This window comes from Tasmannia lanceolata, unplaced genomic scaffold (genome assembly GCF_043159265.1).
Source record: "Tasmannia lanceolata isolate RefF3 unplaced genomic scaffold, GAP_Taslan_0.1 ptg000003l, whole genome shotgun sequence".
Lineage (NCBI taxonomy): Eukaryota > Viridiplantae > Streptophyta > Magnoliopsida > Canellales > Winteraceae > Tasmannia > Tasmannia lanceolata.
Window position 1 is genome coordinate 60470445 of NW_027518680.1, and position 17560 is coordinate 60488004.

At 37.3% G+C, this 17560-nt stretch overlaps 1 protein-coding gene and 1 pseudogene across 1 annotated transcript in view; both read left to right on the forward strand.

Annotated features, from left to right (window-relative positions):
- The window catches only part of NRPD1B (nuclear RNA polymerase D1B), a 59620-nt gene that overhangs the window by 3965 nt on the left and 38095 nt on the right, over positions 1-17560 (forward strand). Inside the window, exons 3-6 of the mRNA XM_077368094.1 lie at positions 1301-1427; positions 1550-1665; positions 5424-5480; positions 10914-11087. Coding sequence (XP_077224209.1) covers positions 1301-1427; positions 1550-1665; positions 5424-5480; positions 10914-11087 — 474 coding nt within the window. The remainder of the gene's footprint in view (positions 1-1300; positions 1428-1549; positions 1666-5423; positions 5481-10913; positions 11088-17560) is intronic.
- Positions 14432-15727, forward strand: LOC143863930 (mannan endo-1,4-beta-mannosidase 2-like; annotated as a pseudogene).

Below are 17560 nucleotides of genomic sequence, written 5' to 3' on the forward strand. Positions count from 1 at the left end.
AAAAAATTCTTGGTTCAATCATTAGGGAGGCATTGCGTCACCCTTGTTTCCATTTGATGGAATCCTAGGAAATACACTATCCCCTTTTTATCCATATCAGCGATTGAGAAACACGAGGGGTGTGTTTAATTCTGGTCCATAAAGTAAAAGGCTTCGATTTTCTTGACTAGCGTTTTCTTTTCATTAAGACAGACTTTAAGCCTAGTTCTTTTCCTCTTCAACTTAATATTTTTCTTGTATCCATTGTTTGCCTTTTTTTTATACTCTGTCTTTGATACTTCATGAGCATTCCTATGTGAGTTTACCATCCATGCATGAATTCATACTCATTTATCAAGCTTAGTTACTACTGTTAATTCACCTTTATTTTCTCAAAATTAACATGAATATAGTAAAAAAGCATGTTCATCTCTACTCTTTGAAATTTAAGATTTTTATATATAATGAATTTATTTGTTTCTTTTATCCTTTATTAACAATAGCTATAGGCTTTGGTTTGTTTCAATGCTCATGATTTGAGTTTGAAGAATGTTTGAGTGTTTACTATTAAAAAAAAAAGAATGTGTGAGTGTTCTTTTTCATTCTTTCTAGTTATTACACCATCACATGCAATGTGTTACTGAAAATTTTTCATCCCTTCTTTTTGTTCATTATAGCATATCTGTCTAGTGGTTCGTACTCCTCCTAGTTCCGCTTTATTTCAACTTACCACTAAATTTAGTAAAAACATTGATTAATTTTTTTGGTGTTATAAATTTATTTTCTTAATTGATGATGAAGTTATCTGTCTTTTACTCTTTATTAACAATTGGTTTTTTTTACCTATCCATGATTTAAATTTGTAGAATTTGTTATCTTTAATCTTTATTGTGCCATCTTGCACACCATGTTTCTTCTTCAATAAGAGTAAAATTGATATGTTGAATTTTCTTCATATATGTTTTCATATTTTGTTCAAAAGCCCGTTCTTGCACAAGTTCTTGTATATCAAACTTCTTTTATTTCTACAAGCTATATTATTCTTATGCTATTTTTTACGAGAATTTCCTGTACAATTTGATTGCTTCTCTTACTTATTCACCACTTCTTATGAGCACGTTGTTGCATTTTCTCTGACTACTCGTATATTTAGATATGCATGCATTATCATTTAATGGTCAATTTTTTCTTTCCTGTATAATTTGATTGCTTCTCTTACTTATTTACCACTTCTTATGAGCAAGTTGTTGCATTTTCTCTGACTACTCGTATATTTAGATATGCATGCATTATCATTTAATGGTCAATTTTTTCTTTGTAGTGCACATCATCTATAAGTGATTGCCCTATTAGCCATCCGAGTCAATTGACAAATCCTTTCCTTGGCCTACCTTTGGAATCTGGTAAATGTGAATCTTGTGGCACATCTGAAAATGGAAAATGTGAAGGTGCGTTATTTAAAATAAAATTTCCTCATGGAAAAGTTACTCAATGTAGTCTTTAAATTCTTTTTTATTTTCTTTTCCCTTTTTACCTCTTACGGTAACACATTCCATTTTTTTTTGTTCAGGTCATTTTGGATATATTGAATTGCCGATACCAATATACCATCCTTCCCATGTTAGTGAACTAAGACATATTCTAAGCTTACTATGCTTGAAGTGCTTGAAGCTCAAGAAGGGGAAGGTATTCTTGTCTCCTAATCTGAACAAAAAGTTTCTTTCATGAGAAGTTTTATTTTTATGGACTATGGCACTTTAACGATGTACATTGCTTTAGTATTCTATGTTTTGTTGGAGAATTAGAATATTTATGGAGCCTGTATTTGTAAGAAACAAACAATAATAATTGCTTTACTATTCTTGCCTCCAAGCCATTCATTTGTTGGGCCCCAAAGTGCCCCAAAAATCATCTCCATAGGATAATCTTAACCTTCGTTTGCTGATTCAAAGGGTTAGGATGATTCTATGAGGATGATTTTTGGGGCACAACCTATTTATGTTGGGGCCCAATTAATGAATGGTTTGGATCATCTGATGGATTGGGCCCCACTATATTTTCCTAAAAATACAGAGACAGAAAACAAGGATGTAATCAACCAGTTTGATCTGCGACAAAAGGTTAAAGAATCAAGAACCGCAACGAAGGCACCACTTTCCAAAGACAACAAGATAGGCATATCATTTTATTCTACTATATCCATCCAAATAAGTTTGGTACAGTCCGTCCATGTGTTTTCTTCACGATGAGTGTGAGTATAAGAGCTCTCAATAGTGGTGTTCGGGTCCAAAATCTATCCAAAATACTGCTTGAATCTCTAGCCAGGGCACGCCTCCTACCTAGGTAGCTTAACTCTGCTCCAAACCACCCTAGTCTCTCCCTTCCCTGCATTGCTCTCACCACAATGGCCTGCGAAAACATAACCCTACCATTAGAGTCACAAAAGATGCCTCTCCCAGGACTACAACTCAGACAATAGAGCCATCCCTACAATGCAACTTACTGCTACCATCGAAATTAAGCTTACTCCAACCAGCTTGAGGGGCAACACATACATTTGGTGAGCGAGATAAGGGAATATAACCTCCCCCGATTGTGATCGAGTCATTGATGATATCTTGCAAAGATGTGTTAGCAAAAACTGGGCATTTAGGGTGCAAAGAGGTTTCTTGGTTGGTTAAAGAATTGAAGTTTTTGATTTGATTAAGAACTCGAACAGGATGGAATTCTTTCGAGGTTGGCAAGAATGGTTATTGGATAGTTATTGAAATTTAAGAAAGGTTAAGGGATGAAGGAAATTGGTGTAAAGTAGTAGTTGTTGGATGGCTAAAAGAAGGCAAGAAGGAATCGGTTATGGAGGAGGGAGTTGTTAAAGAATAGTAAAGTTTTGGGTATTGGACTATTTGGTTAACAATGGAAAGGAAGTAAAGGGGTATTCGATTAAAGTTTTAAATAAGTGGAAACCGGTTTTCTACTTTTCTTAAGGTAGTCTTCAGTCAATGAGCAATATCTTGATCGATTCTGTTTGAGGGGGTTCTTGGGTGTGCTTTGGGTTGAGTTTTGGAAGAGGTTGGCGGTTTTATTGATATTCAAGAATCGGTTGGAGGGGGAAGTGGTAGTCGGTTGGGGTTGTTGGAAGATCCAAGAATAGGTTGGAAATCAAGAAGGTTAGGATGGGTGGAACAGATCAGTTGCTTGTTGTGGAGGACAGAAGGGTGTAGGCTGTTGCATGGCTGAGAGAATGGGAACTTTCGGGATGGCTTCACACGGCTGAACTGGGTGGAAATCAGGTTTTGGGACTGGCTTTAGGTGGCAGTTTGGAGTTATAATAACAGCAGGTTGGTGAGGTTTTTTTGATCAAATAAGAGGGCTGAGAATTCGGGTATAAGGGCTGTGGGTATTGTCTGAAATAAAGCTGGTTGCTGGGTGGTTTTTGGGCCTAGAAATTAGGAAGATGAGGTGGCTTTTTGGGTGATGTAAAGGAGAAGTTTCTGGTGGAAGAAAGTGCAGGCAAGGGCTGGCTAAAAACTGGGTTAGATGGCTGTTGATCAAGGTGCTTGGGGTGCTATTTTGGTTATGGGAGAAGGGACTGGCGAATGAAAAGGGGACTGTTGGGACGGGGTTGTGGAAACCCTGTAAGCCTTCAATGGTAAGGGCTGTTGCAATCCAACAAGCCAAATGTAGATGGTGAAAAAAGACTTATCGGGAATCTGGTTTCAGCACAGGACCTGCAATTCTTAGATGAAGATGGAAGATAAAAAAGGAATAAAATTCGGGGAGTGATAAATCGACCCCATATATCTTAAATCGACTCCCCATGTGTCTTTCCCTCCCCTCCGGGTTAGAGAGAGAAAGAGGAGAGAGAGAGAGACATATGCGTCGATTTATCAGTTATCACTGCCCTAAAATTCCTAAAAAAACTAACTAATTTTTATTTTTATTTTTTGAAAGGTAAAAAATACTAACTAAAACTTTTCTAAAATGCCTAAATCTCTCTAATAAAATTCACCCAACATAAAACAATTAAAACTCCTAAGAAAACTAGAACAATGAGTAATTTTACCCAATGGGGAAGTTCTAAATAAAATAAGACAACTAAAGCAAATAAATTTGAATCCTTGTGAATCAAGGACCATTGATTGTAGCGCCATCCGATTTCTTTGAAGATCTTGGATTGATTGGCCTCCTAAAAATATGATCTGGCATAATTGCAGTCTCGATCATTGATATGTGCCTTCTGTTGCTTGGTCCGACGGTTCGAAATTGTCTGATCAAGGCTCTGTATTTCTCGGCCTTCGAATGGCATGGATGCACCTGCATTAGGAAGTGACAACTCAAAACATACTCTATGTCACTGTAAATATTCTCCCTGAACTCTTGGATAAAGCACAGGGATAAGCCATTAGGGCCTGAAGGTTTATCCTTTTCCACACTAAATACTGCCTTGCGGACCTCATTTGTAGAAAACATTACCTTCAGATTGCATTTATCTACCTTCGAGAATTGAGGTAAGTCTCCATAAATCTAAGGGCGAGCGAGACTACGATTCTGATGAGAATTTGTTAGAAAATTGATTAATTATCGCTTCATCCAATCCATTTCTAGGCTCCAATTCATAGCCATTTACTATTAGTTTTCTATTTAGCTTCTTTCTTATCCTAAGCATGGCATTTCTAATGCTTCTTCTTCTTCTCTTTCTCTCTATGTGTGGAAAGGCTCTCAATGAAAACCACTGTACTCACCGTCGATGAATATCAATGTAAAAAAAGAAAAAAAAAAATACCATAAAAAAAGCATGGCATTCTAATGAAAAGCTCGAAATTTACGTCTCCTTCCGCTACCCAAATAGCTCTCGATCTCTATCTCTAGATTCTTCCTGATCCTTTTTGCAGTTATTTTGGGGGACGCTATCATTTTTCAGAAGGGGGACATTCTCCCTTCAATCCACTGTATAGATCTTGATCCTTACTTGCTGTTTTCCCTCAACTAAATTCCAAAAATGAATTTTGTTCCATTTTCATAGGGGAATATTTAGAAACTTCAATATTTTGAATACGTGACTACCAGAGCTACTCACGGAGATTATTGGGCATAAGGAATGCAGAAGGGCCGATGGAAGTTGCTTAACTTGATTGATTTTTCTCACTGGTGTAAATAATGATATTACAAAAAAGTGTGTAAGGGCTGATTGGTTATTCAGTTGCTTTACAACCATTATTTCTTCTCATGCACCAAATTCCTCTCTATCCCATCTGAGAAAGACCCAAAATCCCATCTGAAGAGCTATCTAACTTTGCTTCTTGATTATGGATAAAAGTCTCTCTTTATTCTTCTATATTGAGAAAGCGATGCCTCTTATTACTTGTGCTATTTCTTCCTTGATTCATACATTATTTATGGATTTTTTCTCATGTTTTAATTATTGATTGCAATTTAATTTTCAGGTTTTGCACAATCAAGGAAATAGAAGGTCCCGAAATTCTGCGTGTTCATTTTGTTCGGTAATCATTGAATTATGGCTATGATTGTTTTCTTGTTTAATCTAATTTGTAATATTTGGACATTATTGCTGTATATTTGTATGCTTTTTATAGGCTTTTTTTTAAAAAATGAAGTAAGGGTGAGGTTATTGCAATCCACTTTTTTTTTTTGATCGGTACAATCCACTTATTTGTTGCTTCCTTCCTGCTAATTATTTTGAAATTTTTTTCACTACTGTGTAGAACTTATTGAACTTTGTAAGTTTTATGTGTAAGTTGTAAAATACATGGAAGAGAGATGGAGAAGAGTAGAGGTGGAGGTCCATTAAGATGATTTCGTCAGTTAACATAATGAATGGGCGAATGACCAATTTGTATACAAGTACTTAAATGATACATGAAGTGACATAAACCCCTTGCATGCACCCCCCCACACCAACACTCACACATAGAGGGAGGGAGGTGCTGGTCTCCTGCAACTACTTTAGTGAAGATCTTTGCAATTTCCTTTGCGGTGGATACCTGAATTCCAAGCATGGCTCGTAAGAATCTATCTTCCGGGGCATACGACGATTCTTTTCTGAGGCGTTCATTTACATACTCAAATCTCAGAGGAGAGAGTTTGTTTGCAGTAAAGTGGTTTAGATCTACCAGGCACCCAAGGGTGACATTGCCAACAATTGCATATCCAGAATGATGTTCTGTTCTAGACTTTCCAGCTGTAACTGAGCCATCCTCTCCAGCAGAACCTGCTTGTCCCTCGGACTGAAAGCCCTATCTATCTGATCCTGGATTGGACCCTCCCTCTTAGAGATAGACAAACAAACAAGCAAGACTGATCTTATACTGACCATGAAAGGTAAGGATAGATATTGAACCTGCCAAAAAAGAGAAGCGGCACATCTATCTTAGCCGGAGGCCCTTACTAATAGGCTAGTTTCAGAATTGATCAATTCACCATTCCAAGCGTTGGGCGGAGCTAGAGCAAGAGCCTGTTCCAGAGCCGGGGGGGCTGTCGCCCCAGTAAGGAGCAATGAGATTGTACCACTCACTGAATCTTGCTCGGACCTCACCAACGATCTTTTCTTTCTCACCGGTCAGCCTCACTAACGAGACTAGAGCTACTACCACTGATGAAGGAACCAGAGACTCACTACCATTCAAAAAAAAAAAAAAAAGGGACCAGAGACTCACTACGACGCTATAAACTCGATTCGGTCAATCAGTTCAATGCGTGGGAGCAAGCAACAAGCGAATTGACTAATGTGGGGGCGGGGGGCCGGGGGGGGGGGGGGGGGGGGGCAACTACAAAGTGTTGCCGTTGTGCGTTAGCGCGACTATGGAGTTTTGAAGCATACTAACCTAAGAAGGGCGTTTAGGGGGCTTCAAAGAAGCTACGGAGGAGATGTGTCTCAGTGCTAATTCACCGTCTTTTAATTTTTCACGAACAAAGTCATAATCAATTTCAGTTTGCTATTTTTATGTATGCAAAATAGGACTGAACCTCAGGTTTGATGTCACTTTCATAGAATAGTGTACAGAAAGTTGTAACTCACGCATCAGATGATGAACCCATGTTAGCTTAACAATGATAGTGATTATTGTCCATTATTCAACTTTTGTTTACTAGATCTCACCACAGTTCTTTACTATTTGCTTTTCCATGAGATAAGACTAAGTGTTCAACATCACACAATGGCCTAACATCAATCTCTTTGTGTTAGGTCCATCTGCCAAATCCGAGTTTTGTGTATCCGTTGATCATTACATGAAGCCCTTTGTATGTCGGAAAAGAAGTTGAGATAGTTCCTTTTATATTGTAGGATGCATTTGGCAGCCTGAAGATGAATTTCTCTAGGATATTTTAAAAATTGAATAACTTGATTCATTGGAACATAATTGTTTGGTCTCATGGAACATTGATATTTAAGAGCTGCAACTAAACTTCTGTACTGGAAAGAGCTCCAACTAAACTTCTGTATTTTAAAGGATTTGGTTCTAGCTGGCTTTCAGCTTTCAGCTCTTGCCTACCTATAATTCAATATGACATGAGTATTGATCGGCTTACAATTTGTCATCGTGAACCTATTATTTTTTTATTTTAAATACATGAAAGAATTTATTCAGAAAAAGTTTACCAGAAAGACGGGCCAAAACTAAGGAAAAAATAGAAAAAAAACTGAAAGCTTCTCGTAAATTGAGCCACTAAAAGAATACAAAGAAGGGATTATGTGGATTTATGACTCCTTGTTGGATGTGTGAGCAGCGTCACTGATCAAAGTCAAAATGTTGTTCTCCATCTCCTTAAATTAACTCTAGAAACATCATATAGGGGAAACTCCTTGTTGAGAAGTTGACAATATGGATATAAATTGCATTATGGCTTGTGGCTGTTCGATTTTGTGGGTGGAGGGAGATTCTCTCGTCACCATAGCCTGGCTTAAGGGTGAGTTACCACTCTCGCCGTGATTCTTGAACCCTTTATGGTCTGTTTGGTTGCAGTAAATTTTTTATCCTAGGAGCTTTTTAATCCCAACAGTGAAGTCAACGGGATTTGCTAAGTTTTTTTTTTCCCTACAATTCCTAAAATTCCCGCCAAAATTTAGGGGTGTCATTATCAAATATGGGAAGGGAGGAGAGAGAGGGAAGAGAGAGGACATCATTCCCTAGGAAAGAAAAAGAGGGGACAAGGAGTCCATGTCATACTCATAAGCAATCATTACAAGAGTGGGATTAAAAAAATTCTAGTGCTAAAAGGGAACCAAACATGGGATGGGACGAAAATTTTACTAAAAATTTCCTAGGTTTTAAATTTTACTGGCAACCAAACAGATCATTAGAGAGATGAAGTCCTTTTGATTGAGTTTAGCAGAGTCCTCCCATATTTATCTAGATGGAAACTCCAAGTTGGATAGAGTAGATAACTTTGGGGTTCGTTGCTCCTTAAGTGATGGTATTGAACGAAATGTTTGTGTTGTAATTTTCATGTTTATTCAGCTCTCGTTTTGTTTTAAGGGTGCTTCTTTGTCTCGTCAGTTGTTGCCTTCTTATGTTGGAGACGATTGGATTTGCTAGTGACTCTTGTTTGTCTTTTTATCCATTATTTCGTTTATAGTTCTTCTAGTAGTTTTTTCTGCTTCTCCTTTATCCTTGTCAATGAACCATTTGTTACAAAAGCAAACAACATTTATGTATGCATGGGATTGACACACACACACACACACACATGCGCATGTGTGCGTGCACACACATATCTAGTACTGGGGTATATATGCATACATACATAGTATTTGAATTTTTCTAATGATTTCATTGTCATTTATGAGGTGGTGGATATGATGTCAAGTATCACATTGCTATCTAATATATATGCGCATGTGTGTGTGTGTTTCTTCACATATGCGTGCTATCTTCGCATATGCGTACGCACACATGCATGTGTGAACAGTGAACACATATACATACATACATAGTATTTGAATTTACCTGGTGGTTGTGAGGGAGTAGGTTGTCTGATTGTCTTTGTTTCTTAAAAGAATTATTGAATGATTTCATTGTCATTTATGAGGTGGTGGCTATTATGTCAAGTATCACATCTCTATCTAATGTATCTATTTCCATTCTTATATAGTTTATATTGTGCTTGTTGGTTGTCAGTAGTTTTGACACCTTGAAATTTGCTTCCGTCAATCCCAAATGCGACTGGTAACTTTTGAACAAGTATTCAAATGTCAGTTTCGGTACACAATTCGGTCACCTTAGAAATGGAATTATGTCGGTTTCGGTCATAGATTTTGATGTAAATTGTGCAAAATCACGGAAGTTTATAAATGTCCTTGCAGGTGATGAAAATTGAAGGTGACACTTAAGGAAATGATAGAATAAGCGCACAATTTTTTTGAAAATAATAGAATAATCACACATACTCACTTTGAAACAGTTACATAAGCAAGACTACCATCCCTAATGGTTTAATAAGATCAAACACCTAATGACATGTGTTGGCATGTATGTTTGGACTATAAGGTTAGTTATAAACTCGGAAACTCCAAATGTCTACTATCACATAAATGTATGCTTCAAATAAGCACAAAATGTCGGAAAAAAGCCACTCCATTCATTATTTCAATAAATAAAGTACAATATAATGAATGAGTACCACATGCCATAGCTAAATCTTCACGGTCCTTGCTTTTATTATTATTATTTTTTAAATTTAATTTTTTATTTTTAATGAAATAAAAAATTAATTAAAAAATTATAAAACATAGTATATAACAATAAAATAGTATAAATTTTGTTATTCTTGATCCATTCTATTTTTAAAGACTTTAAAGATCATTTTTTTTTTTTATATTTTAGTACAAAAATAAGTTTTCTCTATTTTAAATGGATTTTCGAACAAAAATAAATAAAATAATTGATTTTGGAAGTTAATAAAAATTAACTACATCAGCTGGTAAATCAAGCCAGAAGAACTCACTTATAAAAAAATAGAAGCTAACACGTAGCTTTTCCCTTTTTAAAGGGTTTTCTAACAAAAATTCAATAATGAAATTATTTTTTAATATGTAAAAAAATTGGACGATGTCAATCAGTAGATCGAGCAGGATCTCACATATAAATGAATTAGAAGTTAGCATGCATAGATCATAAGTATTTTTTGAAATATAATTTTTCCCAAATCTATTTCAAAAAATATTCCCCAAATATTAAAATCATAGAACCATGAAAAATAATTTTTTTTGCACTATTACATGTGCAAATTCATTAACAATTAGTTGATATATTTGCATCTTAATTGAAGAAACAAGAAAAAACAGGAAATAAATACATACCTCTTAGTAAATTTCGAATTAGATTTTATTTAATTGACTTCTCTGGAGGTGTTGACATTTAGACCGAAATCCATGAATTTTGTATACTAGGTTCTTAGGCTTTCATTCGACATGACCGAAAGTATATTGAAACTCTGCCTACAGTATTGAAATTTTGTATTAATTTCACTTCTAAAGAAGATTGTTTCTGTAGGAACATATATGGAATAATGTCTGTAGGTACACAAATTACGTTGGTCGAAATCAGCAGATATGTTTCAAATGAAAATAAAAATTGACACTGTTTGGCTGACATTTGATATTAATATATTATGCTTTTGAAATGTTCAACATTGTAATAGTTAGTCTTGATTTACGTAGAACAATTACTCTGGCTGAAGTTGTTTGCTAAGTGTTCTGATTTTGTTTCATGCAATAAGTATTGTTTATTATTTTGTTGTCGCTCAAAAAATTGGCTATTATTTTCTCAAAACGTGATCAATGGGATTTACGGTGGCATCTTTGTGTTGCTACATTTTGTTATCTATGGAACAGATTTTTTCTTAGATGACTTTGCATATGATTGCGTTGGAGCTACTTTTTTCCAATTTGGGTTTTGTATTCCAATGCTTTGTAGGATGTTCCCGCATTGTCTATAAAGGAAGTACAAACAGCAGATGGTGCAGTTTGCTTAGAATTGAAATTGCCACCTAAGTCAAGACTGCCGGTTGGTGGTTTCTGGAGTTTCTTGGAAAGATATGGGTTTCGCTATGGTTCTGACACCCTTTGTCGTTCTTTGCTTCCTTTTGAGGTGTGCTTTTAATGCCTTTTAATAACCTCTTTCATCAAAGTATTACAATTTTGTTTTGACATGATTCTTAGTTTTTATTGTTAGATATATTAAGTGGAAGTATCTGATTTGGTATGCCTGGATATTCTTTTATGGTCTTCGGTGGTCTGTTTAAGTTCATCATTGGTGATTCCAATTTCTTTCGATAATTGAGCTTGTACTAAGATGGTTCCTTTATATAGTATGAGGTTTAATTTCAATTATCTGATTCTTTGATATTTGGAAGTAACTAGCATTGTAAGGTGTCCAAACCTAGGATTGCGAGTAAAGTGTCTTTTGGACGGACTTTAGCAAATTGGATTAGGAAAAAAGTCCTTTGAATGTCAAACATTGTTATGCTTCTTTCGAAATGGCATTTATCTTCTAGAAAGCTAGGGATTGTAAAGATGAAGGTCGCGGTACATCCAACAATGTTGCAAACATTGCGAAAAAGCATTTGATACTGAATTGCTAATACTTATCTTGAAATGCTCTATTTAGCTAGTGAATATTCTTGGCCATTAGCGTAGAGTATGAAGGAAAGCACATCAAGGGCCTTGATAATATCCAATATTGTTTCGACTTAGTTGGCAGACTACCATAAAGAACAATGTACATTTCTCACTTAGCCGGTGATGTTTAATGCGCCCTCATTTGGTGACTAATGTGAGAGCATATGGATATTTTAAATGGTTCGTTGTACTCTTATTTTTCTATACTTTATTTAAGTGTAGAAAATTAAGAGTTCAACGAACCAAGGATTTTGAGTAAAAGACCTACAATAGGTCAGATAGTGAAAGAGGAAGACTTGGAGGATCGTCGATAGGATAATGGTCATCAACCACCAGATCCATCCCTCCTCCCCCTAAATACCCAACCTGGTCTAAACTGTCAGCTTCTCCATTTGTCGACCTATTTATGTTTTGAAAACGAGGCCTCGAGGAGTCCTTCAATATATTCCTTGATCTTCTCAATCACATCCGCAGCCCTCCATGGATAATTACCATTCTTTGACATCTATTGTATGACATGAAGTGAATCACCTTGCACAATTAAATTATTTTGCTCAGGCTTGTCAACTCCTTGTGTACCCTCTCTATGCGCTCTAACCTGCGCCATATTAGAGTTCACAACACTGATGGGTCTAGAGAAAACCCATCTCACCAAACTATCTTTATAAAAAAGGATCCCAACAATACTGCGGGCCTTGGATTGCCAATGCTTGATCTATCAAGGTTAAGCTTAAGGGAACCTAGAGTAGGGGGATCCCATACGCGATTGCCAGTCTAAAAATCATGAGAACAACCGGATCACCAACGCAATGCCCAGTCCAAATGTAATGAGCTCACCCGGATCACATCCCAAGCATATGGAAGCTTATATTTTAAGATATTGTTGAACTCCTTAAGACTCACAGCCCATCTCATCACCGTAGATAAGCTCTCACGAGTAATCGCACAAGGTGGCTTCAAAGATCCATTAAAGATCCTCATATTTCTCCTCTTTCTATACCATCCAATGTTGCCGCCATAGCCAATAGCCAAAGGCACTTACGAGTCGAGCTCTGTAATGTCCTATGTTTACCATGGACCATGAAACAACACAATCAGCAGCTTAAATACCAACAAAATGGTAATTTGATCTACTTTTATTCTCACACGAACCCAAACAACAATGGTTGGGATGGAGCATACAACAAATCTGGATCGTAACTTGACAAGTGAAGAATTTACTAAATCTGGATAACAATGTGGCGAATAGCTAGTGCAACAACCATTCAAAAAAACGAAAAAAAGGAAGCTAGTGCAACAAATCTAGCCATAGTTTGATGAGAAAGAATTCAGCAAATCTGATGAATGCCCAGACAACAGAGATTGTAGCATATATGTTATCCCGAAGAATAAAGAGTAGTAGATCTGAATGGATCCCGAAGACTAAAATGTAACAAATCTGAGTATCGTCCTGGGAATAAAAAGTTTTGTGATCCTTATTGAGAAGAGACAATCTATAGTGTTAGAGTTTGAGGTAAACCAATTCTTCCACTTCAAATATTCTTTTGATCCTCTTCTGACAACATATATCTTTTGTTGATTTGTTTTCTTCTGAATTTGTTTCTTGATGCTTTTGAGTTTTCCTGATGAAATTCACTGTGGTAGTCCTAGATCTGCAAAAGTAGGAGCCTTGTTACCATACAATATAAATGATATTATAAATGCCAACATGTGATAGTGGTGCTGTGGCAATATTTTTCCGATGTATAGTGATCTCGCCCAAGTTATCTGCTGCTCTTGGATGTACAACAAAGATATGACTTGATCCACTTGTTGAACACCTCAATCTTTCTTACTGTTTAAGTAGCGGTTGGAGCGACACTGATCAGCCTAAATAGCCCCCTCCATAAGGAACTCATGAGTCAACTGTCTATCACTAATGATCTCCTTAGAGATCATGGAATTGGAGCACCTCTATATGAAAAAATTTAGCCACCTTTGATGCTTGGAAGTCGAAAATGCATAGGAATAAAATGTGAATAGTTCCATTTCGAAAAATAAAAATAAAATAAAATAAAATGCGTGTAGTTGGTGTGGCTGTTTCCCATTGAAAATATGGAATCACATTTGTCCAGTTAGGCAAACTTGTTATAAAGTTCATGGAGATGCTCTCCGACTTTCGCTTCGAAATAGGCAGCGGATGAAGTAATCTGGCTGAGTAGGTGGTCGGTGCTTCAGTTGCTGACATGCACGATAATCCTTAATGAAGCCATGAGCAAACCTTTTGTCCGATTGGGTCGCCCCTGGATCTAGGACACCAAGAGCTGTTCTTGGTGTCCATGATTTAGAGCATTGTTGAACAGAGATTTTTCGTGGTTTAAGGCTAAAAGGAAATTGAAATCCTCATCTGCGTGTCTCATTCTCAAATCCCTGGGCACAATAGATGTACTTTTTCAGATCACATAACCTCAGGTTTTGAAGGAGCTAGCTTTTTTTTTTTGAATGATACATGACGGTGATCATTCAAAAAGCTGAGGTGAAATGAGTGCTGGAAGACTACACAACCCAAGGTGCGACTCAGCCAGGCAAGTACCATCTGTAAGAATCTTGGTCATGATGTTATAGTGTTTGGCCACTACTGGGTGTCTATTGTTTTGCTTTTTTTTTTTTTGAAGTCATTCGGAAACAGCCTCTCTGCAAAGCAGGGGTAAGCCTGCGTACATCTAGCCCTCCCCAGACCCTGCAATGGCGGGATCCTCGTGCACTGAGCCGCCCTCATACATGACAGTGATCAAAGAAGCTAGCTGTTCTTTTGGCCCTTTTTGTCCTTTGATAATGTTGGCAGGCATTGGGATTTTGTACCCGTTTCTTGGTTTTGCATCTTGTGTTGCTTTGATTTGTGTCTTTCGGGGATTTGAGATTCCAGTTTCAAGCGCTTAAGATGGGTTTTGTGGAGGGGAATGGGGGAGCATTCTATGTGAACGGTTGTAACTCTTACTGGTTGATGGATGAAGCTGTGGAGGAAGTTTAGCAGGCCCAGGGTCAGGACAATTCTTCAGGCTACTGCAAAGATGGGTCTTAGTATTTGTAGGACTAGGGCTTTCAATGATGGAGCCTGCATTGCTCTTCAGATCTGGCTTCGTTGGTTTGATGAACGTGTCTTCTAGGCACTGGCTTAAGTCATTTCAGAAGCACAAGGTCATGGTATCAGGTCAAGGTTTGAAATTCCGGTTTTGGTTTCAGTTGTAGGCCTCAGCCGAAACTGAAATTTCGGTAATTTCGGTTGAAATTTTATTAAAATTTCAGTGTAAAATCTTATAATTTCAAATCTGATAGTTTCGGCCGAAAATTTTAAAATTTTGGCATACATTTCAGTTTCGGTCCCGGCTGATTTTGGCCGAATTTTAAAATCATGTATCAGGCTGATTCTTGTCTTAGTCATTAACTTGCAAGCATTTGGTCTGAAGAATCGGTACGTTAAATGGGCATGGGAAGAGCGTGCTGGTTTAAGCTCTTCTAATGATTCATTCTTCTTTGATCCATCCATCCATCCGCAATTATTTCAAGACTTACCTGACGTCCGCATAGATAAGGAAAAACAGTATCACTGGGATTGAATATGGAGATGACACTACCATTTTCACATGAGAGTTGATGAATGAACCCTGCTGTATTTCTGATGCTTCTGGCGTCACTCTACACGATTGGATCGAAGGAATGACAGTATTTGTGAAATTAACAGTGGGGTTTGAAGGATTTTATGGCCCGGCATGCTCAGGAAAGTTGATTGTGAACCCAGGAGAATGGGCATATGTCCTTGGATCCGAGTTCTTCTGGAACTCCAAGACCTCGAACATTGTTTTGGCCTCTGTTCATACCTATCAAGATCGCTGGTTTTTGGAGCAGGAACTCGAGGAAACGCTAAAATATATATCCAAATGGGTGATTTCTCACATTGATGATGGCAACAAGGTATTGGGAAAGTAATGCGGTGGCGCACGTGGAAGCTTTTTGAGTTTTTGAAATCATTCACGTTTGGTACTGGTCGAGGTGACAACTAGTCAATTGGGGTTCATCCTTGCACCCAACAAGGGCAGGAGAAGGGGAAGAAGGTGAAAACCGAAAACTGGTTTCAGTTTTACAACTCCATGCCAGACATAACTCTAGAGTTCAACTCTCAAACATATGACATATATATATATATATATATATATATATATATATATATATATATATATATATTTTTTTTTTTTTAATATTTTATTATGCAGCTGACTCAGCTGACTTGTATGCATTCTCGTTCATATATTTATAGAGTAGCACTACAAGCAAACAAAAAAGAAAGAAGCCCATATTAGACAACCAGATGCCGAAGTAGTAGGGGTTTTTATTTTACAAATATAAAACTAGCATAAGCATCTGTAGGCTGTAGCATCTCTAAAATCGAAATGTTCTTAGTATTTTTGTGCAGTAACTAAGGTTGTTATAAATTCAGTAACTTTAATGTAATTTGCCCCTATCAGTCCAAAACAACAACCTTCATTAAAGATAAACATCTGTCCTTCATGCAGTTGTCTAAAATCAGCAACCTTTATTGTCTTGCATAGTTATATTCCATGTCTTGAACAAGTAGTTTCTGCCCTTCTTTAAAGTGAAAGGTATTTGCTACTTCAGCAACTCAATTTCCAAATTTCACCTCCTTACCTTCACGTTGGAGATACTATTTAGGCCACTTAGAAGACAAGTGGTGAAGAAGATTGGATGATTTGGCAACTTGCCATCCTTTGACTTGAAAACAATACCCAGTTGCTATTATTAACCACCAAGGCTGAATTAAGTGAAATTCGTTGGGATTGCAATGGCCTCATGTATGAGGTTTTTAGTTTTGATGGTTAATTGATTGATTGAGACTCCCCCCTCTAATTTCCTCTCTTCTTTTCAGGACTTCTTCTCCTCTTTCTCCTCTATTCTTCTCCTTCTCTTCTATTATTCCCTCTCTTCACTTCGTCTTCTCTCTTTCTCCCCTTCTGTTTCTCTTCCCTGTGCTACATCAGCAGGTGTCGTGATGATGTCATTTTAACTACCCAATCGTTGATTTGAAGGATCCGACGAGATGCACCTGCATTAGAAAGCCGGTCATCTTGATCGAATTTGGGCGCTGACCATGAATAAGAACTTGAACCATCTCATTGTGATGCATTTCATAAAACAATTTATGACATTATCTACGTGTTGTTAAGGGAAAACGGATCTGGGGCGGGCACACTTGTTTGGCGGTTCTTGGTCGTATGGTTTTAAATTTCGGCCGAAATCCGAAATTTCTTTGGACCGAAATTGTTAAATTTCGGATTTCGGCCGAACTTTTAAAAATTTTGGCTGAAATGACCGAAGTTTAAAAAAAAAAATTCGATTTCGGTTGGGTCCGAAACCGAAATTTCAAACCTTGCTTGGTCGGAGGCATGGAAGAGTATAACAAGGTTTAATTTTATCTGTATTCATCGTCAATTAAGTAATTTATTTGAAACAACCAATATTGATAATTTGACATGCATCAAAGTTTAGTTGTATATAAACAAACATAGTTCTGCATGTATTCATCGTCATTAGTTTTGGGAGCCCTGCCCGTCTGGAGTTGGGTGGCTTTTGTGAGACAAGGATGGGTCAGTTAGATGGGCTTTCTCAGGTCCCATTGAGATTAAGGACTTTAATGAGGCAGGGGTGTGGGCGGTGCTGCAAGTAATCAGGCTTCCTGGTAGTAGTGTCTTGGGCGGACTTAATAGTGGAGGGAGATTTCCTTAACGTTACTAGGTGGATGGATGGTAGCCGCGCTCATCCTCGGAAATTTGCCACTCTGATTGATGAGATCTAGGATCGTGTGGAGGGATATTCCCTGTTCACTTTCATCACGTTTGTAGATCAGCTAATGAAGAAGCGGATCGCCTTGCCCCGCCTGGAGTTACTAGG